The sequence below is a fragment of the Erythrolamprus reginae genome, chromosome 2, assembly GCF_031021105.1.
Source record: "Erythrolamprus reginae isolate rEryReg1 chromosome 2, rEryReg1.hap1, whole genome shotgun sequence".
NCBI lineage: Eukaryota > Metazoa > Chordata > Lepidosauria > Squamata > Dipsadidae > Erythrolamprus > Erythrolamprus reginae.
This window is the reverse complement of record NC_091951.1, coordinates 58,907,627-58,933,679: the sequence shown is the minus strand read 5'-3', so window position 1 is coordinate 58,933,679 and position 26,053 is coordinate 58,907,627. Positions and strand designations below refer to the sequence as shown.

Genomic DNA, 26,053 nt, shown 5'->3' with positions numbered 1-26,053 from the left:
GAATTTCATTAAGGGCTGCATCAGGGTTATGTTTGACCTTTGGAGGGGGGCAAGTGGGCATGGCTGGGTTGGGTGTGTCCAGGGCTTGAAGTCTAGCAATGAAAAGCCAGGGAGGTTCAGCAGAGGCACCGTGGGCCAGTCCTTTGCTGTTCCCAATGCGGTCCCACAGGCTACCTTTAAATACCCAACAGACCGGATGTGGCCCCTGGCCCTTGAGTTTGACACCCGTGCCATAGACAATCTTACTTACTAGATTTTATATATTTTCATTTTCAGGGCGAAAAAGCTATGGTTTATCCAGACTTTTTCTTTCTTACCAACAATATTGGTGTTATGTGGAAGATGCTTGTCTTTTTGAATTCTAGAATCACTTCATAGAGATTTTAGTTTATTGAAGAGCACTTTGCCTTATTCATTTTCTATTACTTATTATTGTTGTTTGAGAAGCCAGTGTGTTTGCAGTGATTTAATTTTGAGGGCCCCAGGCATTCAGGTGTTTTACTTTGGGGAGTTTGGATAAGGCTTTCACCTCATCTAGTCGTAAACAGCTCCCTGCTGGGCAGACAAGTAGGAGGGAAGGTATAAGATAGGTATGAATGATTTGGCCCAGAGTTGAAGTCTGCATTCTGAAAAAAATTGAAATGTGTGTAGGAGAGCTCCCTAAATGCCTTGATTGTTGGGAAACCGACTGGTACAGGGAGAAGTATATGAAGTTCTGTTCCATTTACCTTATCAAATAGAAAGCTAAGCAGATTAGAGTTATACATAACCATTTTTGTAGGGGAAAATGATTTGAATGCCAAAAATGCATTCTTTGAAGAAGCTGGAAATACTGTTGAGTGTTGCCAGTGGCTTCGAAAGAAAGCTGAGAAACTGATTAGAGGTTTGACAACTGCAGCCACAATTAATAATTCAACTAAGATATTCCACAAGGAGTCAATTCCTTGGGTAGAAAGCTTGCTGGTCATTTCAGAAACTTATGTGTAAGTGAACCTAGGACAGTGATGGCGAACCTATGGCACGGGTGCCTCAGGTGGCACCCGGAGCCATATCTGCTGGCACGCGAGCTGTTGCCCTAGCTCAGCTCCAATGTGCATGTGTGTGCCTGCCTGATTTTTGGCTCACATAGAGGCTCTGAGAGAGTGTTTATGGCTTCCAGAGAGCCTCTGGGGAGATGGGGGAGGGCGTTTTTATCTTCCCCGGCTTCAGGGAAACCTTTGCAGCCTGGGGAGGAAGAAACACAAGCCTACTGGGCCCATCAGAAGTTGGAAACAGGCTATTTCCGGCCTCCAGGGGGGCAGAGGAAGCTGTTTTTGCCCTCCCTAGGCATTGAATTTTGGGTGTGGGCACTCACACATGCGCGATAGCATACACACACAGCTAGAGGTATAACAAGCAGGGAGAGGGAGATTATGATCCCGCTATATAGAGTGCTGGTGAGACCACATTTGGAATACTGTGTTCAGTTCTGGAGACCTCACCTACAAAAAGATATTGACAAAACTGAACAGGTCCAAAGACGGGCTACAAGAATGGTGGAAGGTCTTGAGCATAAAACGTATCAGGAAAGACTTCATGAACTCAATCTGTATAGTCTGGAGGACAGAAGGAAAAGGGGGGACATGATTGAAACCATAGTTCCCTCTAAGCTGAGCAGTGAGCAATCGCTCACTTAAAAATCATCATCAACTCAGAGTTTTCCAAACCTGCCCAGAAGCCGAGAGGGAAGGAGAGAGAGAGGAAGAGAGAGAAACAGATAGAAAAAAGAGAGGAAGGAAAAGAGAAAGAAAAAGAATGGGAGTAAGGAAGAGAGAAAGAAAATCAAAATCTAGTTTGAAACTAGCTCAACTATTTAAGTTGCATTTTGATATTGATAGAGTTGCCCTATTATGAGCTCACTGTTATAGACACACAGTACAGTATTTTATTTTGAAATTATCTGAGGCAAAACAGGGTGGGTTTTTTGTTTGTTTGTTTGTTTGTTTATGATTTCTGTGCCGCCCAGTCCCGAAGGGACTGCCGCTCAGACACTATACTTTTCCGCCCCCCCCCCCCCCAAAAAAAATTACAGGGAACACTGATTGAAACATTTAAATATGTTAAAGGGTTAAATAAGGTCCAGGAGGGGAGTGTTTTTAATAGGAAAGTGAACCCAAGAACAAGGGGACACAATCTGAAGTTAGTTGGGGAAAGATCAAAAGCAACATGAGAAAATATTATTTTACTGAAAGAGTAGTAGATCCTTGGAACAAACTTCCAGCAGACATGGTTGATAAATCCACAGTAACTGAATTTAAACATGCCTGGGATAAACATATATCCATCCTAAGATAAAATACAGAAAATAGTATAAGGGCAGACTAGATGGATCATGAGGTCTTTTTCTGCCGTCAGTCTTCTATGTTTCTATGTTTCTTTCGGCACCCAAGGAAAAAAAGGATCACCATCACTGACCTAGGAACTGCACAACTCTTGATGCATTTGTTCTCTTGTAATCAGCATTATTTCTGATAATGGCCTGGCATTTACTTTGATTTTCAAACTGCAGTTTATACCTCACCTTTTGCTCTAGCATTAAGAGCTTCAGTTTAGAGCAGAGTTGACACCACCTTACTAATTTATGACCTTAGGGGGGGAAAGTCAGGCATTGATTAACTAGATTCAGTAGTTCTAGCATTTCTCTTGATTGATATACATTGACATACAAGGACAAACGGAAATAATATTTCCTGGCCTTTTTCCAGTCAAAGAGAATCATTAAAAGCAAAACTGTAAACACTTAGTTTGGAAAGCTTGAAGGCAAAAGAGAGGATGGGAGGGTGAGATAGTGTCATTGTGAGAATGAACACGGATTTTAGCAAATTACAGGAGACGGGAGGACAGGGAAGCCTGGCATGTTATATGTAACATATATTTTGTCTTTATCTTTTGTGCCATCTTATTGCTGCTTTTAATATTGTTGAGGGCAAAATTAATAATATTTTGTTAATTTGGTATATTTGCACTGTTCTGGTTATTTATTTATATGTATGTAATATGTTGATGTCACTTGAATATATTTTCTGCGTTATTAACATATTATTAATCTGTCAAACAAGTGTACCTTGTTGTAGTGGCAGGGTTTAATTTTTTTGGTGAAAGGTAAATTTAATACATAATTGGTATGTCGCAAAATAAAGTAGTTTTAAAATGGCGGGCGGGGGAGCAGACACTTAGGCTGTATGGGGCCCCAAAATTCCTGATGGTGGCCCTGCAAGGGATTGCAAAAGTTCGACACAATTTAAGTGACTGAACAACAACACCAAAACTGTGTAGATCAGGGAGAGGTAGCCAGATGCCTTCCAGTGATCCAGTATGATTCCCTAATTTTGGTCATGAACATTTTTTTGAAACAGTTCACTAAACACACAATTGAAGACGGAGTTTGGCAGGTTTGATTTCAGTATATTCTGGGAATAAATTAAATATATCCCACACTCTTGTCAGTGTCAGTTGTCTTCAGTAAGTGCTTATGATGGTAGGATTCCAGCGCGCTGCAGTGTTTTAACATTTGTGCATTGGGTAGCAAATGTTGTGGGACTGTGTACCCCTTGTATTTTCAATAGCCACTATTGTAATACGTAAAAAGAATCTTAAAAATTAATAACAGCTGACTTGTTTGGCTTCAGTATATTAGTGACTCGGTCTGTTCTCTGAGCATGTTAGCGATAATTTGCTTGGAGCTAACATTCCAGCTAATAAAAAGCAGACATCAGTTTACTGATATTTGTTCTCAATTATTCACTTTATTCGTCTGTAGCAATCTATCCTGGAAGTATGTGATCCCTGAGGGATTACATGCAGTCTTAATAATTGTAGGCTTTAATGCAGTGTTTCCCAACCATGGCAACTTGAAGATATTTGGACTTCAACTCCCAGAATTCCCCAGCCAGCAGATGCTGGCTGGGGAATTCTGGGAGTTGAAGTCCAAATATCTTCAAGTTACCAAGGTTGGGAAACACTGCTTTAATGTATAATGTATTTACAGTTCCAAACTGTAGCTTTGTCACTCATGACTGTTCTTTTCTTGCTTCTCCACAGATGAAATTATCCCGTCTGAGAGCAGCTCTTTATCTGACACAACATCTTTTGAAGACGGTATGTTATTCCCATACTTTTAACATTTAAAAACAAAATTTCACGTGGGAAATGTTATATTCTGTATTGCTTGCCTTCTCTGTGTGTGGAGGGAACGAGAGGAAACATGGTTTCTGTAACAGCTGGTATCTTTAAAAAGGCCAGGCTACTTAATACACATTCCTGTCACCAAATGAGCCTGTAAAGCAGTTGGGCTTTAAGGATATTCACAGCAGGAATGCTTTCCATTTCTGGGTGTTCTGCTATCATATCTGTGTCCATGTGTTTGGAAGAGCAAATACAGTGATACCTCTACTTAATAACTTAATTCGTTCCATAAGTTGAAAAGTTTGTAAGTAGAAGCAATTTTTCCCATAGGAATCAATGTAAAAGCAAATAATGTGTGCAAACCCATTAGGAAAGAAATAAAAGCTCGGAATTTGGGTGGGAGGAGGAGGAAGAAGACGAGGAGGACAGTTGCTGCTGAAGGAAGAAGGTGAGGTGAGGGGAATTAAAAAAAATCCAAAATTTTAAGGCTTTTTAAAAAAGGGACTCTGAGGCAGCGAGGAGGAACACGTGCCTCCCATACACCCAGCGCGAGGCTGCCTCCCATATACTCCGCCAGAGAGAGAAACCCAGGGGGAATGCCAGGAAACTGGCCGGGCCTTCATGCCGCTCTTAAATTTCCTGGGAAATTTTTTCCTGGCTCAGGTTCTCAAGTAGAAAATGGTTCTTAAGAAGAGGCAAAAAAATCTTGAACACCCGGTTCTTATCTAGAAAAGTTCTTAAGTAGAGGCGTTCTTAAGTAGAGGTACACGGTACATGGAAACAGATTTTCAACAGTGAGGCAGCAAGGCTTTGCCAAAGTGTAAGGAGGCAGTGATCAGGTTCTTAGCCTGGGGCCAGGAACCTTAAACACTCAAAGAGCCAAAAAGGTCCTAACTGGAAGCCCCCCCTCCACCCCCAATTCAATTCTGACTTCTTGTCCTATCCTAGGTGCTTTGGAGAATAGCTTCACTCCCTCTTCTTAATTTCTATTAATAACGTGCCACTGACTGAGATAGCATCCATACAAATTTAACAAATAATAAATAAACTTGATTTAAGGCATAGTAAAGAAGCCACTATGACTCTGTCTTCCTTCTTGCAGGATTTCAGGATTATTACCAAATAAAGAGTGTTTGGAGCAATGGTTTTTAGATTTTCATGGATTTCTAGTGGTGAAGTTAGCCTTAGTGATAGGAGATGAGAGGTGAACATTATTTAGAAATAAAGATTGATCCGGTTTTGAAAATCCCCTTTTTTAACATGCACATGAGGGTGAGATGTTCATGGCTAAATGTAATATCTCAAGAAGAAGTAGGGCGTGTAATGACCAAGTGCAGCAGTCTTTATTGTGAGTCCATTTGTCACTTTTATAAATATAGAGCCCAATAGAATCCTTACAATACATACAACAAAGAATCAGATAAGTTTCTTTACCACTTGCTTTATTTATTTTTATTCCATTTGTTTGCCAGCCATCTCACTCCAAAAGATGGGGGAAGGTAGGGAGCAGAAGGCATGGGGGGGAGGAGTAGGAATAGGATCTGCTGTTGGTCCATCAACACCATCAGTGTGATTATGCACCAAATCAGTGAATTCTCAGCCAAATTGATCCAGATAATAAATAAGTTTATAGTTCTGAGCCATTGGTTTTTTATATAAAAAAAGAAACTCGTGCTAATGGGTTAAAGCAGAAAAAAAGAAAAGACAGTATCCTGTCTCTATCTCCTAATCTTCGTAAACATTTAACTCATATAAACAAGCAATTATTATCCTTTTTAATCTTTCAGTGTTGCCATAATGATACCTGGGTTTGTTACTTCCTGCCAGCTAATACTGGGCTGGGTTAGCTATACTCCCTTGCTTAGTCATTGGTCCTTTAAAAAAAAAAGCCCTGTCCTACTTATTATTACATTTAAAAATGTGCAACAAATGTCAAATTCTTTCATTTTGATGAGGCAATGCTTTCCAATTGGTTGGTCTCAAGAACAACGCTGTGAGCCTACCAGCTTTGGATTGTATCATATATGGTCATGTTTTGAAGCAAAGAAAAGTATTGAATTCTCAATTTCTGTGCATAAATTTTTACTCAGGAAATGATAAAAATGGCCTGAGTTTTCCATGCCTGGTCAACTACTGACCGGTTTATTACCAGCAGCATTTAAAGGTATTTTACTGTTTTTAATCACTGCACATAGTACATTCCGACAGGCCTAACTGGGAAAAGAAAAAAAAAAAGATGTGATCAGTTAAAAGTTTCAAGCAACAGTTAACAGTAAGACAAGTAAGAAAGAGCTAATTAAAAAAAACAATTGTAGCTTAAAGCTTTAATCCTCCTCCAGTTTTTGAATGGAATCCCATGGGATTGGGTGGTATAGAAGTCGAATGAAATAAATAAATAAATCTATCAATTTGGACTTCTTTGAAGTCCTAGCTGGACTAAAGATAGGATGCTCAGGTCAAAATCATTCCAGTTTTATTTGTATCAAATTATTTTCAAAAATGGTCCAATCAAAACACAGCCTTGGCATAATACATCTTCATCCCAATTGTCATCCCACAATTTTGTGCATGGAATAAGGGTGTTTAATTACAAGATGACTGAGTTCTGAGTTGGCTTTCCTTGGTTGGATGCAACCATCTTTGTTGAATGACCAACTCTAGATTCATCACTGAACAGTATTAAGGTCTCAATAGTGTAATTTGCTTCTTCACCTCGGATTCCATGGATTTGTGAAAGTAACTCGGGTTCATAAAGGAAGAAATGGAATATTTCTTCTCAATAGAAATAGAAAAAGTTATATGAGGATTAGGTAACACAAAATCACGTTGTTTCTTCCAATTAATTCTTTTTATACAGGCAGTACTTCCCTTACTGTGGCAGTCCAAAGAATCATTTCTCTGCCAGCTTCTCCACCACCCAAAACTCTTGGAGTGGAGAGGATCCATCTCCGGAAGTCTTCCATGAATGAACAACTCTTAGAACAGAGACACTCCAGGTATGCGACTGTTGATGATACTCAGGCTACAACAGCTTTATTGCTTTGTTCTTTTTTAAAAAAGATATATACCAGTGATGGCAAACCTATGGCACAGGTGCCATGCGGAGCCATATCTGCTGGCATGCGAGCCTAGCTCAGCTCCAGCGTGCATGTGTGTACTGGCCAGCTGTATTTTGGCTCACACAGAAACTCTGGGAGGGTGTTTTTGGCTTCCAGAGAGCCTCCAGGGGGATGCGGGAGGGCGTTTTTATCTTCCCCTGGCTCTAAGGAAGTCTTTGGAGCCTCGGGAGGGTGAAACATGAGCCTACTGGGCCCACCAGAATTTGGGAAACAGCCCATTTCCAGCCTTCAAAGGGCCTCCGGGGGGTAGGGGAAGCTGTTTCTACCCTCCCCAGACATTGGATTATGGGTGTGGGCACTCGCACATGCACGATAGAGCGTGTGCAAGCTCTTTCAGCATCCGAGGAAAAAAAGGTTCACCATCACTGATATATGCCATGCATTGCTTGCTACTTTAAAGAGAACAGGGCTTTTTTAAAGCTATTGCTATCATTGATTGATTGGTTAGTTGGTCACTTTTTCTACTAAAAAATGCATATTGAATGCCTTGTAAAAAAAAAAGAGATTGGATTTTGTCTTCATTGTCTGAGCTTTTTATCTATGAATTAAATGCAAACGGATAGATACTTCTGGAACAGATCGTCCCGGAGAAGAGCTATCTATTTGTTTTCTGAGAATTAACAGGGATTTGATATCTCATACTTAATCAGATTTTGCAGTGGCCTTGAACGTCAAAACCGCTTGGCACCAGGAGCTACCTTTACAGGAGAAAATGGCAGGACTAAACCAGCGGTGAAATCTACTTACCTTTCCTACTGGTTTGGAAGAGCACACTTCACATGTGTGTGCTTTTTCACCCCTGCTCCACACGCATGTGTTTTTTCATGCAGGCGCAGAGGGTTAAAAAAAGAAAATGGTGGAGGGTGGGCGGAGCCTCGCACTGCTGCCCCTACCAGTTCTCTAAACCAGTGTTTCTCAACCTTGGCAACTTGAAGATATCTGGACTTCAACTCCCACAATTCCCCAGCCAGCATTTGCTGGCTGGGGAATTCTGGGAGTTGAAGTCCAAATATCTTCAAGTTGCCAAGGTTGGGAAACACTGCTCTAAACCGCCAGCACCCACTGCTACCAGTACACCCAAATCAGGCCGAATAGGTAGCACTTCACCCCTGGACTCAGACTCAAAGCGACTTCCCCTTCCAACTCCTAGTCATCTCCCTGCTAAAGTGCTAAAACCAGAATACTGGGAAAGCCTTATATACGAATGATGTTGTTTCAATAGAGCCAGAGCCTTATCTGAATCTTCATTTATTTTATTTTATTTTATTTTATTCAATTTATATGCCATCCCTCTCACTTCATTAGGTGAAGTTTCATATTTTTCCTTGTTTTCAATTATAACATACAAGAATAATATAATAGCCATGAATATATGCCATGAACACTATATTAACTTTGATCATTTCTCTCTCTGCCCTGTTTCATTGCCCATCCTATCTTTTTAAGCCTCTCCCTACATAGTAACAATTCTTTTGCAAAGCAGTTTGCAGTATGATGCTGTTTTGCATGAAATCTGTTAGCACTCGCTATTCTATGCGCTGTTCTTGCATTGTCAGCCTATAGGAAAATAATATCCATGCTGGTACTCTTTGCCTTGGTTTGAAGATACTGGGATGATGCTGTTCACTAGATCCCTTTGTTTCTAATCATAGGGATTCTCTGTCAACTCACAGCAGTCCATACCGGACAGCCGAGAGGCAACACCATGGAGGAAGAAGTATGCCCACAACACCCGTCCTCACACGCAATGCCCACAGTAGCAGTCACTTGCAGTAAGTCATTCCCATGCTATTTTTTTCTTCTTGAGTTAAAAGTTTTTTCTATTCATGTACCAAAGGCATATCACAGTTTAAAACCTCTAGATGTGTCCACCATAGTTCTCAGTGGAATTCCTACAGTTTTATTTATTGTTAGAGTTGTAAGGGACCATGCGGGTCATCAAGTCCAACCCCCTGCCTAAGCAGGAACCCTATAGCATCCTAGCAAAATGGCAGTCCAATTTCCTCTTAAAAATGAGTATTGGAGTTCACAACGTCCACTGGTAGGTTGTTCCACTGGTTGATCGTTCTGACCGTCAGGAAGTTCTTCCTTATTGAGGTGATTTTGATGCATAAACATCTTTGAATCAGAATTCTTGAGCAGGATGTTTTATTTCCAATTATGTTTTAGGTACAGAAGAACTAAATGAGCATATAGTGTTTAGAGCTAAAAATTGAGCCTGCCAAAAAATAAAAATAAAAGGGTAGGCCAGGAAGTACAAAGGACAAGGCAATTGTGGTTTTACACAAATGAATGTGGCAGGTTTGGGAGGAAGAGATTTGAGGTTTTAATGAGTTAAGGGGTTTTAGTATTTTATATATGAACTTCAAAGTAAATTTGTTTTATTCTGACTAACATTGTTTTCCTTTGGAAATCACACATACACACATAAGTTTATCTCTTGAAGTTTTGAGGGCCCAAAAATGGGCATTTGGGGTTTAACAGAGAGGGCCCACTTCTGAATTATGTCGCTTTAGGAGAAGTAATAGTGTCTTACCTACGTCTGAAGAACCTCTTGGATGCATTCATTTTTAATATTCATGCAAGATAACATTTTACCTATTTAGTTGAATGTTATTGTGCTGATTGTACAGGTGATTCACTGTTCACAAATAATTTCAGGTATGTAGGATTTATTCATCAGCAGTGAAATACTAACTTGCTTGTAATTCTACAGTTTTATTAAAGTCTAAGGAATGACGTGGTAGCCTAGCGGTGGAGACACTCGCTTCTCACTTGGGAAGGTTGAGAGTTTAATCCTAGGTTGTGACATGTTTCTTTTCTAAGGAGCAGAAATAAAATATTTGCTGCAAACTTTGCATGGGGTCAGCCAGTAAACACTCAACTCCATGCAATCGTTTTGACCCTATCCTGAATTACAGGAACATAAAAAAGGGAGTTTATTGAACTATAGCATAAAGTTCTGCAGCATAATATGCTATAGCATGAAGTAAAGTTGTGGTCCTTTTCAACTTCATATATCTAAAACCCTCCCCATTAAAAACCGCCCTGTTAGGATTTGCCTTGAGAAATATCTCAAAATAAATGATCTATTATTTATTTATTCATTCATTCATTCATTCATTCATTCATTCATTCATTTATTAGATTTGTATGCCGCCCCTCTCCATAGAGGGGAGATTTGTATTAGATTTGTATGCCGCCCATCATCCATAGATATTTCGCTGTGTTGTTAAATTGCTGTTATGCATTTACTTATCTTTTATTTTGTCTACTTTGTTTGAAATTTACCATACTTTCTTTGAATCTATTGCTCTATGACAGGGGTGTAAAACTCGGTTTCATTGAGGGCCACCTCAGAGTAGTATTTGACCTCAGGGGGTCAGGTTGGGTGTGGCCAGCTCAATGTCACTCGTGGGGTGAACCTATGGCATCCAAGCACTCTGCCAGAGAAAACTGGCTCCTGAGCTCCATTTCCAGCTGTGATGGCCTCTTGCAAACCCCTGCCAGGGAAAATGGATCTTCATTTTCACTGGCAGAGGTTACGTGGAATAGCCCCATGGTCCAAATCTAAGCACCCCATGGGCCGTATCTGGCCCACAAGCCTTGAGTTTGACACCCCTGCTCTATGATGTTATTGGAACTGACTGACTGCTTTCCTTATAACAAAAACCTGCTTCTTTTTTCAGACCCGATATATCCCCTCAGCACTGTTTGGAGACTCAAACCACCTTCTTATCGGACACCGCCAGTGAAAAGCCAATGTTCACCCTTTCAAAATCCCAAAGAAGTAGCAGCACAGAAATCCTTGATGACGGATCCTCCTACACCAGCCAATCCAGTGCGGAGTATTACTGCATGACCCCAAATTCAAAGCCCTGTTATAGCACCCAAACCCTTGACAACCGCACTAGAAACAGAAGACGGCCCAAGAAACAGAACATTTCTGCTTCCACCTCAGGAAGCATGCCTAACCTAGCCCAGAAGGACAACTGCAATGGGGTCTACACAAAAAAGCAAGGACAGATGCCAACCAGTTGCTACATTTCTGGCTATGCCCCTTCGAAAGAGGGGGAGGTATATTACAACGGTGGCTATGTCTATGAGAATGGCACAGAGGGCCAATACACGGTCAACCCTTCCTATCGTTCCTCAGTGCCCTACGGGTACGAACGCCGGTATCGGGAATTCAGATCTTTCCACGAAGATGAAATGGAGAGGATGCCCCACAACCCCTACGCCACGCTGCGCTTGCCACGGAAGCCGTCGATGAAAACAGAGCACATCACTAAAAATATCCACAAGGCCTTAGTTGCAGAGCATCTCCGCGGCTGGTACCAGCGTGCCTCTGGACAAAAAGAGCAGGTTCTCGGCTTGCAGGCGGGCCTTGATGCTGATCGAGAGTCCCAGAGAAGCCTAGGCAGTGCTGGACTACAGATGCTAAGTTGTCAAAGCAGCCATTCATCTTCTTTCTCTTTAGGTAACTATGCCGCTTGTCAGGGTTGGCTTGGTTTTTTTTTGTAACTGCTCTGTTTTGTGTTGATGTTCGTCAGAGGTCTTGCATGCTTCAGTCCAAAGCGTGAATAATGGCTTCTATGTCCTGACCCAGCTCCCCAAACATGACAAACCTTCTGAAGTTAACTCAATGATTCCTATATTAGAAGCACCAGTAGTCCTGGCAAAAAGCTTTTCTTTCATTGCAGACTAACAAAGTCTGTCCAGCAGAGAGATAAAAAGTTGTCTGCCACATCTATTCATCTCCATCCCCTGCCTTTTATCCCCAGAGCTAGGCTGGGTCTTTGCTAGCAGAAGTAGCTCTTCCTTCCCAAGGATTGGCCCATGGATTTCCACTGATGTCCTGTCCTCTGCCTTCTGCGCATCAGGCATTGGACCCAGCTGTTCCTCCTCTTCCTCATCAGCCATCTCCAGACCTGGGAGCTGTTGACTGTCCATCTGAGGGCTGACGGCCGGCCCAGGCTCTGCTACTCACTCTCTGCCTCTCTGACAGCTCCATTCCCTCTTCCCCTTGGAGCTCTCAGGTTGCCTTGATGCTGGTTCTGACTTCCATTTTTCTTTCTTTTCTTTCTTTCTTTCTTTCTTCCCCCCCTCTATCTATCTATCCCTCCCTCCCTCTCCTTTCTTTCCCTCCCTCCCTCCCTCTCCTTTCCTTTCTTTTTTTTCTCCCTCCTTCTCTCTCCTTTCTTTTTCTCTCCCTCCCTCCCTCTCTTTTCTTTCTTTCTTTCTTTTTCTCTCCCTTCCTCCCTCTCTCTTCTTTCTTTCTTTCTTTCTTTTTCTCTCCCTCCCTCTTTCTTTCTTTCTTTCTTTCTTTCTTTCAATTTCTGGGCCGCCTTTCTCCAGAGACTCAGGGCAGCTTACAATATAAAATAGATACATACAAATAAAACGGTAGTAATCGAAAATTAAAACTAAGAACTTAAAATTAAATCCCTTAAACATACTAAAAGCTAATTCACCAAACCTTTAAAAAAAACCATGTCATTTAAAACCATTCACTCACATTCATCCCTGACTCTGTCATAACATGGGCTAGGACAGAGTGTCTATATTCCCATTCCTCCTCCTCATCTGATTCGGCTGCTGGAGGGGCTGGTGACTGACAGGCCACAACTCTTCCTGCAGGAGGTTTTTCTACTCACTATGAAATGTCATCCATTCATTTTCCTGAGCAAAGCTCTTCTTTTCATAAGTGGAAAATCCTCCTCCCATAGAGGCTCATTATCAGCTGGTAGAGGGAAATGTTTTCATTAGATTGCAAGTGTCTCTGACGATCACTGGAGAGGGTTGTAGTTAATCATTGCAAAGGCCAAGGTGTGGCACAAAAAAAAGAATTCTCTAGTCATTGGAGGATAAAGACGTGAGTGATTTGGGAATCTGGAATATTGGTAGCTATACAATGGGCTGAATGCAACACAAACGGAATAGTGCTTCAACGTTTAAAAAGTTATCTTACCCAGTGTCGTAGAATAGTGTATTCACTATATATGATATTCAGTGTCATGGCTGAATCTGTACAAGGGAGTCTAGGTTGTAGAGTTTTAAAACTTGTCTGGAAGCTGAAAGAGTTTTCACCGGATTTTTATGTTATTTATTTTACTCGTGTTTTAAAAAGGGATACAGTGGTACCTCCACTGAAGAACTTAATTCATTCCGTGACCAGGTTCTTAAGTAGAAATGTTCTTAAGTAGAAGCGCTTCATTCACTCTGGACTGCCAAAGCCTCCTTAAGCACCACCGAAAGGCTCCTCTGGCAGCCCAGAAAAGCCCAAGGTGGCTGGGATAAAAGGGAAAATGACAGGAAACTGGCCGGGCCTCCATGCTGCTCTCAAATTTCCTGGGAAATTTTTCCGGGCTCGGGTTCTTAAGTAGAAAATGGTTCTTAAGAAGAGGCAAAAAAATCTTGAACATCCGGTTCTTATCTAGAAAAGTTCTTTAGTAGAGGCATTCTTAGGAAGAAACGTTCTTAAGTAGAGACGTTCTTAAGTAGAGGCATTCTTAAGTAGAGGCGTTCTTAAGTAAAGGCGTTCTTAAGTACAGGTATTCTTAAGTAGAAACGTTCTTAAGTAGAGGAATTCTTAAGTAGAGGCGTTCTTAAGTAGAGGTGTTCTTAAGTAGAGGCGTTCTTAAGTAGAAGCGTTCTTAAGTAGAGATGTTCTTAAGTAGAGGCATTCTTAAGTAGAGACGTTCTTAAGCAGAGGCATTCTTAAGTAGACACACCACTGTATTCATATTTTAAAATAAATGGTAAATAGAATAAAAAAGAAAGGGCAGTTTTACCATCCTAGTCCTCTCCTACTGTATTGGGAATCTCCTGCTGCATCCCCAGCAATGATAGCCATCATCTGGCTGATAATTTGGGGACTATAGTTCTAAAGCGTCCCAAAAGCATCTGGTTAGATGCACTCAATAGTATTAAATAGTAAATGCTTGTCCGGGATGTCTTAGACTACAATTTTCAGAAACACCTACCATTGGATGACTAGTTCTCATAGCAATAGTCCAAAATGTCATAGAAGGTGGATGTTAGCTGTACCTGTTAAAGATTATAGCTTGACTGAGAGAATTATTCATGTGTAAATTTAGATGTCAGCACTTACCTGCTATTTTATTCATTATTTACATGCAACTTTTAATGTGCATCTTACTATTAAAGTGAATCTCTTCATTAAATCAGCTTAGTCATGGCACTGTATCCAACCAAGTGTTGTGGATTTTAGCCAAGTAATCGATGAAAGTCTTGTTATACTGGATTCTTTTAAAAGAACGGTCATACTGGTTTATAATACGACTGGGTGTCAACAGTGTGTGCAGGAGGTTAAGAAATTTGAGACAGACCTTGCTGGTTCATACCAATGGCTCATCGAGGCCTACATCCTGTCTCCTCATCCTGTGATGAGGGCCTGGGAGGAACCAAGTATTTTAATCACAGGAGACACCTTTAAAAGGTATCCACTGTTTGTAGAGTGAAAACGTCCATAAGACAGTTTATAATAGTTGTGGAATTTATTCTGTAGCTGCTTCTTATTCCGCAACTTTTTCAATGTAATTGATTGCTACTGAAAAAGAGGTAACGTACTGGCAGCCTCTCCCTGTTAAAACGTCGTCCCAAATATATAGTCCTTGGAGAGTGGGGGCATACAAATCAAAGACGGGCTACAAGAATGGTGGAAGGTCTTAAGCATAAAACGTATCAGGAAAGACTTCATGAACTCAATCTGTATAGTCTGGAGGACAGAAGGAAAAGGGGGGACATGATCGAAACATTTAAATATATTAAAGGGTTAAATAAGGTTCAGGAGGGAAGTGTTTTTAATAGGAAAGTGAACACAAGAACAAGGGGACACAATCTGAAGTTAGTTGGGGGAAAGATCAAAAGCAACATGAGAAAATATTATTTTACTGAAAGAGTAGTAGATCCTTGGAACAAACTTCCAGCAGACGTGGTAGATAAATCCACAGTAACTGAATTTAAACATGCCTGGGATAAACATATATCCATTGTAAGATAAAATACAGAAAATAGTATAAGGGCAGACTAGATGGACCATGAGGTCTTTTTCTGCCGTCAGACTTCTATGTTTCTATGTTTCTAGTAAATAAATAAATTAAATAAATAAATAAATAAATAAAGATTCTGTAGAGGTGTTTATCGTACCATTCTGGACTTTTGAAAGATAATAATAATATAATAACAATAATAATTATAGTAGTAGTAGTAGTAGTAGTAGTAGTAGTAGTAGTAGTAGTAGTAGTAGAATACAGAAACCTCAGAAAATCTTAAAATGTGGCAGAGCCTAGATGGTATATAACAGTGATGGTGAATCTTTTTTTCCTGAGGTGCTGAAAGAGCATGGGCACGTGCTATTGCGTATGCATGACTGCTCACACCCATAATTCAATGCCTGGGGATGCTTCCCCCTAGAGGCCCTCTGGAGGTCAGAAATGGCTTGTTTCCCAACTTCTGGTGGCCCAGTAGGCTCGTGTTTCACCCTCCCCAGGCTCCAAAGGCTTCCCTGGAGCCGGGGGGGGAGGCAGATACCACACACACACACCCCCGGAGGCTCTCTGGAAGCCAAAAATGCCCTCCCAGAGCTTCTGTGTGAGCCAAAAATCATCTGGCCAGGACACACGTGCACGTTGGAGCCGAGCTAGGGCAATGGCTCATGTGCTAGCAGATATGGCTCCGTGTGCCACCTGTGGCACCCGTTGCATAGGTTTGACATCACTGGTAATAAGGTGTTGGGTTACAATTAAAAAATTGCAGGTAAAAACTCACATCTCTCTTCCAAACCAACCCACACAGTAGGAGAGGATAACATTGAGAAAAGGAATATAATGAGCTCCTGTAGGAAGGACGGAGTCAGAGACACTCAGTGGCTAAGACATTGAGCTTGTCAATCAAAAGATTGGCAGCTCAGTGGTTTGAATCCCTAATATCGGGTAACGGGGTGAGCTCCCATTACTTATCCCAGCATCTGCCAACCTAGCAGTTCAAAAGTAAGTTAAAAATGCAAGTAGAAAAATAGGGACCAACTTTAGTTGGAAGGCAACAGTGTTCCATGCCCCTTCGGTGTTTAGTCATGCTGGCCACATTACCACGGAGGTGTCTTCAGAAAGCTCTTTGGCCTTGAAACAGAGATGAGCACCACCCCCTAGAGTCAGGAACGTCTAGCACATATCTGCGAGGGGAACATTATCTTTACCTTTATAGGAAGGACAGGTTGTAAGTCTACCAAATCTATCTGCTCTTGCTGGTGTTAAGTTCCAAATGTTAAGATAAAGAGCGATGGCCCCAGAGCACATTTAATGCTAAATGGAGATTTAAAGCAGCCTTTTCAGTCCAAATCCAACATCCTAATCAAGTACATCACCAGGGAGCTTATCACTTTTAATTTCATCTTAGATCTTTTGCGGAAAGCCAGCTAGCTCAGCATTAATTTACTAAAGTTCACCTTATATCAGCAACGCTGGAATAAAATTTATAAATGCTCTTTTAAGTATTTCCCAATGAAGTTCTTGTAAATGTATTGGTATCAGAGTCCCGTGTTAGATTTGGGGTAGGGGGAAAGGGGGCTGCATTAAAAGGAGGGGGTGTTATAATCAAATTGGCATTTTCCTTTCATCTGGGATGGTTTAAATAGTGTTTCTTTTGAACCCAGCCGAGTTTTTGTTGTAACAGTAAAATTTTAATGACAATCTAAAATAAAGGTATATTGGTAATAAAAGCATAAAATAAAAACTAAATACCAGTTTGCTTCGCTGTTTAAGGCAGAGGTCTCCAACCTTGGCAACTTTAAGACTTTAAAAAAAAAAAAATTCTTTATAAGTTTTTGTCTAAGCAGTTCTTACCCAAATCAGGGAAGGATTCATTGCTGACATTCTTTTCTTTCCCTTATCTCTTCTCTCTTTTAGCATCCTCAACAAATTCCTCTTTGAACTGGCGGAATCAGGTTTTGTTAGGACTTCCTGATTACGATACGCTATCTCAGTCCTCTTTTGCCAGCTGCTACGGGAATGTGTATGGGAACCACCCACTGCAGAGCAGGTGAGCCGACGGATTTGTCTCGGCAGCTTTCGTGAACATAGAAAGACTTACCTGTTGGACAGCGACCCCTACTGTATATGCTCCATGTTGCTGGAAATTTTGCTTTATAAATTGTAGCACACTGTGGCTTGCAAAACCTTAGACGGGGATGGGGAACTTGGGGTGGGAGAGGGTCAGAGACCACATCTGTATAGGAATAATCGGGTGTTGCATCTCACATCAGAGGAAGCCAACCATGAGCCAGCATGGAGATAAAGTTAGGATGCTTGGCTGCATAGCTAGAGGTATAACAAGCAGGAAGAGGGAGATTATGATCCCGGTATATAGAGTGCTGGTGAGACCACATTTGGAATACTGTGTTCAGTTCTGGAGACCTCACCTACAAAAAGATATTGACAAAATTGAACGGGTCCAAAGACGGGCTACAAGAATGGTGGAAGGTCTTAAGCATAAAACGTATCAGGAAAGACTTCATGAACTCAATCTGTATAGTCTGGAAGACAGAAGGAAAAGGGGGGACATGATTGAAACATTTAAATATGTTAAAGGGTTAAATAAGGTTCAGGAGGGAAGTGTTTTTAATAGGAAAGTGAACACAAGAACAAGTGGACACAATCTGAAGTTAGTTGGGGGAAAGATCAAAAGCAACATGAGAAAATATTATTTTACTGAAAAAGTAGTAGATCCTTGGAACAAACTTCCAGCAGACATGGTAGATAAATCCACAGTAACTAAATTTAAACATGCCTGGGATAAACATATATCCATCCTAAGATAAAATACAGAAAATAGTATAAGGGCAGACTAGATGGACCATGAGGCCTTTTTCTGCCGTCAGACTTCTATGTTTCTATGTTAGCACAATCAAGGCTATATTTAATGTAACTGTCCCATTCCAGGACCTGATTTCCCGAAGCCTGCCCTTACCTTAAACCAGTTCAACCTACGTTATGTGTAAAGGTAGTACAATCCAGGCCTAATTCAAAGAACAAGAAGCAATGGGTGGAAACTAATCAAGGAGAGAAGCAACTTGGAACGAAGGACAAATTTCCTGACAGTTAGAATAATTAATCCGTGGAAGAGGAGCTTGCCTCCAGAAGTTGTGAATGCTCCAACACTGGAAGTTTTTAAGAAGATGTTGAATAACCATTTGTCTGAAGTGGTGTAGGGTTTCCTGCCTAAGCAGGGGGTTGGACTAGAAGACCTCCAAGGTCCCTTCCAACTCTTGTTGTGTTGTTGTTGTTATGTATACATTAATATATGTATAAACATACAGAGAGAGTCCTTTTGTTTTCTATCTGCACAATCTTGCAGTCGATAGTGTAGCTCACTGAGACAAAGAGCTGGTAATTACCTTTAAATTTCAACTTGTCACAATACCAGGATGCATCTGACAACTCCTTGTCAGTACAAAATCTGCCCGTCCAGTCCAGTCATGACGAGAAGGACCTGCTGAAAGTTCTCCCTCTTGGGTAAAACAGCAGACTTTCCCTGTCATAATTCCCAAAGTCCGGAATAACTTCCTCCTAGAAATATCTCCACCCCACACCTATCTGCTATTCCATAAACAGATTGAAACTGCTTTATTTCATCACCCTTTTGATGCCAGATGACTCCCTTGGACCCCTATCATAGATATTATTTGGGGTTTTGTCTTTCTCCAGGGTTGAGGGTTTGTTTTTTTCATTTTTGTGTTACTCTGGATTTCACTGTTTATCCTGTGTTCTTTTGTTCTCCTTTGGTTTGATGTTACATGCCATAATCCTGTGTTACCTGCCATAATCCTGTGGGATTGGGGAGAGTTCTAAATCCTGTCAAACAAATAAATGAAAAGTATATAAAAATATTTGATTGTTGTACACAGAGTCGCTTTGTTTGGTGAGATGGGCAGCTAGCTATTAAAACTCGATAAATAAATAAAGACAAAGGCGCCGTCAACATTCGGGTCTCAATTACATATTCTGTTTGTCTCCTCCTTTTTCCAATCTTCAGAAAATACACATTAGATTAGGTAGGGCAGCCTCCTTCACCCTGTTTTACCCAAGTTTGGTGAGAATTAGAGTTGTGGCTCAAGAGCTGGAGGAACACCAAGCTGCAAAATGCAAATTTATGTATCTTAAACAAAATGCATTTGACTTTTCAGAGGACATCACTTTGAGCCACTCGTAATCTTCATGCCTTGTTTCTAATGACAGTTTTTTTCCCTTTATATTTTCTCCCTGGCTTTCATGGCACTTCTGCCAACAGCAAGTAGCTTAAAGTTTCCCAATGCTGCCAATGGCTTCCCCAATCCTGAGGTTTCTGTTTGTTTGTATCCCTAATCCCCCGTCTTGTGCCTGTTCCCGCTCCCTGCTCCCTTTCTCTTTTCTGTTTCTGTTGTCTTAAGTTCTTTTCTCCCTCAGAACAAAGCCTTCCTCTGTCTTAACATCTGCAGGAATGACTTGATGTTTAAATACCTTTGAAGTAAGAGGATCCACAAGCACTTGTGACCAGTGGGTGGGTGGTATGAACTGGAGGGTTGCAGATGATACCCTTGCTTATCGCTGAGCAGACTTAACACTAAGTCTGTGAACTTGTGATCTTAGTGGCATTTGCTTCATTTTAAAGGGATTTTAAAACTGACATGTTTCAGATGATTTTCTTTTATATATATATTTTTAAAACCTCTTAAAGGTGAATAATATATATATATATATATTATATATGTGTGTGTGTGTGTGTGTGTGTGTGTGTAGATTGTTCTGAGTTCGGGTTTTGCCCTGTGTAATATTTTGCATGTCTATGCGACGTTTCGGTGAAATCACATTCACCATCATCAGGCTGAAGTTTTAAGCTTCGTGTTGCTGTAAATATGGAAGCAACACGAAGCTTAAAACTTCAGCCTGAAACGTCGCATAGACATGCAAAATATTACACAGGGCAAAACCCATTTAGGAGAATTGCTAGGGCCTGTTTGTAGCATATTATTGCCACAGAACAAAAATAGAACGAGATGGCTTTGCTGCCAAATTGCAGCTGCATGCTCTGTTACTTTGGTGTGGGGGCCTGCAAAGTAGGAACTGGGATACCATGAATAACCAACCTTTGCTCCAAAGCAGTGTTTCCCAACCTTGGCAACTTGAAGATATCTGGACTTCAACTCCCAGAAGTCCCCAGCCAGCATTTGCTGGCTGGGGAATTCTGGGAGTTGAAGTCCAGATATCTTCAAGTTGCCAAGGTTGGGAAACACTGCTCTAAAGTATTATTACAGGGGGGAATCTCATTTAACCACTGCCTCCTCTAGCAGCCTTTCAGCAGTTGCGGTAGTAATAAAGAAGTACCTTGCAATCAGGCCCTGCATTTACAACCTTCACAGGTCTATAAAGCCAAAATAAGATCATTAAACACAGTTCACTGATGCGTTGACAATGCCAATCATGGTTGCTAAATGAGGATAATATTACCTGTTTTTGTTGCATTTTGCAAACTCAGGCTTGCTTCATCACTCCGGTCAGAAGGAATAGATAATACACACATATACAACACACACTCTGTGTAATAAACCAGTCCTAAATGTTCAGAATGGAATGAGATAGAAATACACTGCTCAAAAAAATAAAGGGAATGCTCAAATAACACATCCTAGATCTGAATGAATGAAATATTCTCATTGAATACTTTGTTCTGTACAAAGTTGAATGTGCACAACAGCATATGAAGTTGATTGTCAATCAGTGTTGCTTCCTAAGTGGACAGTTTGATTTCACAGAAGTTTGATTTACTCGGAGTTATATTGTGTTGTTTAAATGTTCCCTTTATTTTTTTGAGCAGTATACATTTCTGTGTATATTTTTTTAATGTGTGTTCAGTTATAAGGATATCATTTACAATTGCTACACGTTCATGGCAGTGACTTAAAACAAAACAAATGCATACCCAAGTAGTCCCCAACTTACGACCATGATTGGGACCGAATAATTCATTGTTAAGGAGTGCAGTTGTTAAGTGAGGCGTCAAATGTTATTACCTCCCCCCCCCCCCCCCCCGTGGTTGTCATCACATGATTACAGCTTTCCACCGGCTTCGTTTTGTCAGAAACCAGCTGGCAAATTCGTGATTCACAAACATTTGACCCATGGGTGGTTTGCAGTAGCTGTAAATGTGAGCCAGTTTCCAGGCACCTGGGTCACAATCCTGTAGCTGTGGGGATGCTGCCATGGTCGTAAGTGGGAGGATCGGTTTTGAGTAATTTTTTTTTTCATTGTAACTTCAAATGGTCAACTAAAGGAATGGTCATAAATCGAGGTCTGCCTGTATAACAGATTGATTGTTATTTAAACTGCTATGCACTGGGTGGCTGTTGGACTGTGTCTTTCCAAAAGCCTGCCTTCATAATGCTTGAATGAACTTCTTGGCCAAAAGGTGCTTTTCCAAAAGTGGACTTTTCTCATTGTTGTTGTTTTTTTTAAAAAAAAAATGTCAGGAAATAGTATAATGTGTATGTTTGGTTTTAAATAATGGTTTTTAATTATTTTAAACATTAGATTTGTTATATGCTGTTTACTACTGTTGTTAGCCGCCCCGAGTCTACGGAGAGAGGCGGCATACAAATCTAATAAATAAATAAAATAAATAAATAAATAAATAAATAATGCAGGCTGCGTTCTCTTAAAACTGGCTTCAGAACAGTCCTTGGAAGGACTGCTTAGATCAGTGTTTCCCAACCTTGGCAACTTGAAGATATCTGGACTTCAACTCCCAGAATTCCCCAGCCAGCATTTGCTGGCTTGGGAATTCTGAGAGTTGAAGTCCAAATATCTTCAAGTTGCCAAGGTTGGGAAACACTGGCTTAGATAGACCATGCCTTCTGGGTGAATTCTAGAGGAGTACCTGACCCAGGTGGTCTTTAATCCACCGCTCTGGAAACGCATGTGGCTCTTTCATCCCTCTGCTGAGGTTCCCTGTCACTCAAAATATGCATTATAACTACCAATGTGTGACACTCGCCGGCACATGTTTATCGAGCTTTTCAACCAAACTTTTTTTGGGCGGGAGGGGGCAATTCATAATGTTTTTGTTGCATGCAGAAATAAAAATGCAACACGCTATAGGGGTTTTTTTTATACATAGCATAAATATTTAAATTTTAACCCTTTAACATTTAAATATGTTAAAGGGTTAAATAAGGTCCAGGAGGGAAGTGTTTTTAATAGGAAAGTGAACACAAGAACAAGGGGACACAATCTGAAGTTAGTTGGGGGAAAGATCAAAAGCAACATGAGAAAATATTATTTTACTGAAAGAGTGGTAGATCCTTGGAACAAACTTCCAGCAGACGTGGTTGGTAAATCCACAGTAACTGAATGTAAACATGCATGGGATAAACATATATCCATCCTAAGATAAAATACAGAAAATAGTATAAGGGCAGACTAGATGGACCATGAGGTCTTTTTCTGCGGTCAGACTTCTATGTTTCTAAGATTAAAAAAACCCGATGCATGCAGCATTGCCTTCATTTTGGATGTCAAAAGAGTTTTTGTGGCTCCCGGTGTTTTCTTTTAGGTTGGAAATGGATCCGAATGGCTCTTTTGAGTGTTTAAGGTTGCCGACTCGGCCTGACACTGATGGTTGTGCTTCTTTTCCAGGATGTATCCTGAAACTAACCCGTTGGGCAACAGCAACAGGAACCCTTTGCAAGATGGACTGCAAGAGAGCGAGCAAAGACTCTTCTGGCACGAGGATTCAAAACCCGGGACTTTAGTATGAGCCTGCCTCTCCCCTCCTTGAAATGCCCCACGTGCCTTGCACCTTACATGTTTTCCTTGCAAAAGCAAGATTCCTGGTGCAGCAGCTCCGTAAAGGAGATTTGTGCTGGGAGGACGAGAAAGCGGAAGAAACTCACCTATGCTAGCACAACAGTATGAATCCGAATATCCTCAGCAGAAAGAAGAAGAGGAGGACTCTAGTTGTGTGCTTTTAAAGCTCCTAACTTTCAGATGCTACTTTGGGTTAAAAGTATTTTTGAAAGCACTTTTTTTTTCCTTTTTTTTTTTTTTTTTAAGAAAATGGGGGGATTTGTCCTGGACGTTGCAAAACATCCCAAAATGTGAAAAGAAGATTTCTTGTTGGGATAATGTTATTTTTTAGCGGCACAATATTTTTGGAGAAAAAGAAGTAGGCAAGGCAAGAGAGTCCCATCTGCCAGTCAAGAAGCTCCTGTGGATGCCATGAGCATAATGACCCAAGCGGAGGACTGGCTCTCTGTATTGCAATGCTACTTGAAGAATGCTTGGGTGTGTGTGCGTGTGTGTGTGTTTGTGTGTTTTAAACAGTATTCCGAATAAGGATAAAGGTCTTTTAAAGGTATGCCATCTTGGATATATTTCCATTAAGTTTAAATGTGGGGTCAGGGTGGGCCAGAGAAGCAGTTGCACATAAAGGTAAATAAAGCATAATTGTTTTCCTAACTTTCTTAAACAAACAAAAAAAATTGCAATTTTGCATGTTCTCTTCCCATCCTTTCCCATGTTGCTTTGTAGTTGTCAAGGTTTAGTACGGAATGCACTGGGACACATTTGAGGTGCTTTCACAGAATTGTTTACAAGAGCTACACTGTCTTCCATTTTGCAACACTCCCAGATCTTCCCTATCCCTCTTCTGTGTTTCTTCTCTCCAGAAACACAAAAACAAAATCCTTACATGATTTTTTTTTAAAAAAAGGCAAAAGAGCAGCACAATAACCTTTGAATGGAGCAGCACAATAACCTCTGTCTAGAAGTTTCATAATATTAAAGGACAGAAACTTTGCAGTTGACCAGTTAGGGCTTATCTGGGCCAGTATTACTCTTTGTTTAATAGTGAGTGCAAATATGTTAATTACACCGTGTAGGTGCCTTGAACTCGATAGGCATTAAAATGGAAAAGTCCAAGATGTGCAGAACAAACGCACAAAGAAGTCTGATCTTTGGGGAGGATCCAATGGCTAGGATTGGGAACAGGGTGAACCAAGAAAATAGTCCAGGTTGGAAATTGAGTTGAATTAAGAGCAGACAATTTAAAATTCCTGTTTGGTAAATCAGGAGCTGGATACATGTTTCGTTTCCACCCTTCTGTGAAATCAACTTTATCTGAGCTATGAATGGAAACATGTGCATACATTATAAATTGACTTCTATAATTGAGACCACAGAGTGATATGTGACTATTTCCAATCAAACCAATACATTTTGGTTTTAGTGCAAAAGAGAGGGATAAAAACCAGTTACAGGTTTTCGCCAGGAAGGATCCGCCTACCTCATGTCTTATCTGTTGGACTAAACAAGCACTATCTATCAGACTTTTGCAGCCTATAAACAATTATATTTCTTTCTCGGTTACACTGTGCTTCAGGATTCTCTAAAATGGTGCTGTTTGCGACTCTTAAAAATGGGGCGCATCACTCCTCATTCCTATTGTGAATACAATGGTTTCTGGCAAAAAATAATAATAATCTTTTTACTGATACTCCAAAGCATGTACAAAGAATTCTATATATGCTCACATGAATATATACGTGAGTCTGTGTGTATTTATGTACACACACAGGCATACACTCGCAGAGAAAAGCTGGATTTGTTAAGCTGGTCCTTAGTCATTTGTATTATTAAAGTTTTAAGTTTGGAATAAACATTGAAAATGTAAAACACAAATAATTTATTTCTTTGTGCATATTTATATAGCCTTTTAAGAACAAGAAAATCTTTTTTGCTTATTCTTTTACTGCTACAGACTTTTCAGAGACCTATGATTTTTGTATAGGCAAATAAACTTTATGCTACTAAACATTTTCTTACTTTCTTTTGGTTTGTTTAAGGCTTTCCTTCTCGCTAAGGGCATTAGAGCATAAAATAAGCATAAATAACAAAACTGATGCAAACTTGGCAAGATTACTGCTTCTTACAAATTTTCAGTACTCTTATAAGAGATCTCACAATTTGCAATTGCCATGGAAAATTCTCAAGAGGAAAAGCTGCAGCAAATTTGTGAAATTTGGGATATCTTTTCTGTAATATTATTTTTGGTGTATCCACCATTGTCTGAAAAAAGCTGCTAATACTGTATAACAAAATGTCTTAACGATTAAGGTGAGCTTTGAAAAACTCCACAGGAAAATTCTTACTCCCTATACCTTCTCTTTGCTCTGTCTTGTATATTATTCTGAAATTAAAATATCCAATGGGTGGAAAAGCTGTATCAAAGTTTGCCATGGAGAGGAAAACAGGCCATATGCAGAAACATAGAAACACTTGCATGGACCCTCGTATAAAATGTCTGAACACACAACATTGCACATGCCTGAACTCTCAGTTTTGGGGAAACGAGTGAATATTATTATTATTATTATTATTATTATTATTATTATTATTATTTATTAGATTTGTATGCCGCCCCTCTCCGCAGACTCGGGGCGGCTCACAACAATAATAAAACAGTGTACAGTGAACAAATCTAATATTTAAAAGAAAATATCTAAAAACCCATTATTTAAAAAACAACAGAAGCATACCATACATAGAACTATATAAGCCTTGGGGAGATGTCGCAATTCCCCCATGCCTGGCGATATAGGTGGGTCTTAAGCAATTTACGAAAGACAAGGAGGGTGGGGGCAGTTCTGATCTCTGGGGGGAGTTGATTCCAGAGGGCCGGGGCTACCACAGAGAAGGCTCTTCCCCTGGGGCCCGCCA

The 26,053-nt window shown here is 40.5% G+C and overlaps 1 protein-coding gene across 1 annotated transcript in view; it reads left to right on the top strand.

Moving 5' to 3' along the window:
• FRMD4B (FERM domain containing 4B) overlaps positions 1–25,148 on the top strand; it is a 201,335-nt gene extending 176,187 nt beyond the window's left edge. The window contains exons 18-23 of the mRNA XM_070738195.1: positions 4,081–4,137; positions 7,022–7,160; positions 8,936–9,055; positions 10,973–11,763; positions 17,213–17,345; positions 22,973–25,148. Of these exons, the coding sequence (XP_070594296.1) occupies positions 4,081–4,137; positions 7,022–7,160; positions 8,936–9,055; positions 10,973–11,763; positions 17,213–17,345; positions 22,973–23,093 (1,361 nt within the window). The 3' untranslated portion in view covers positions 23,094–25,148. The remainder of the gene's footprint in view (positions 1–4,080; positions 4,138–7,021; positions 7,161–8,935; positions 9,056–10,972; positions 11,764–17,212; positions 17,346–22,972) is intronic.
• The last annotated feature ends 905 nt before the right edge of the window (positions 25,149–26,053 follow it).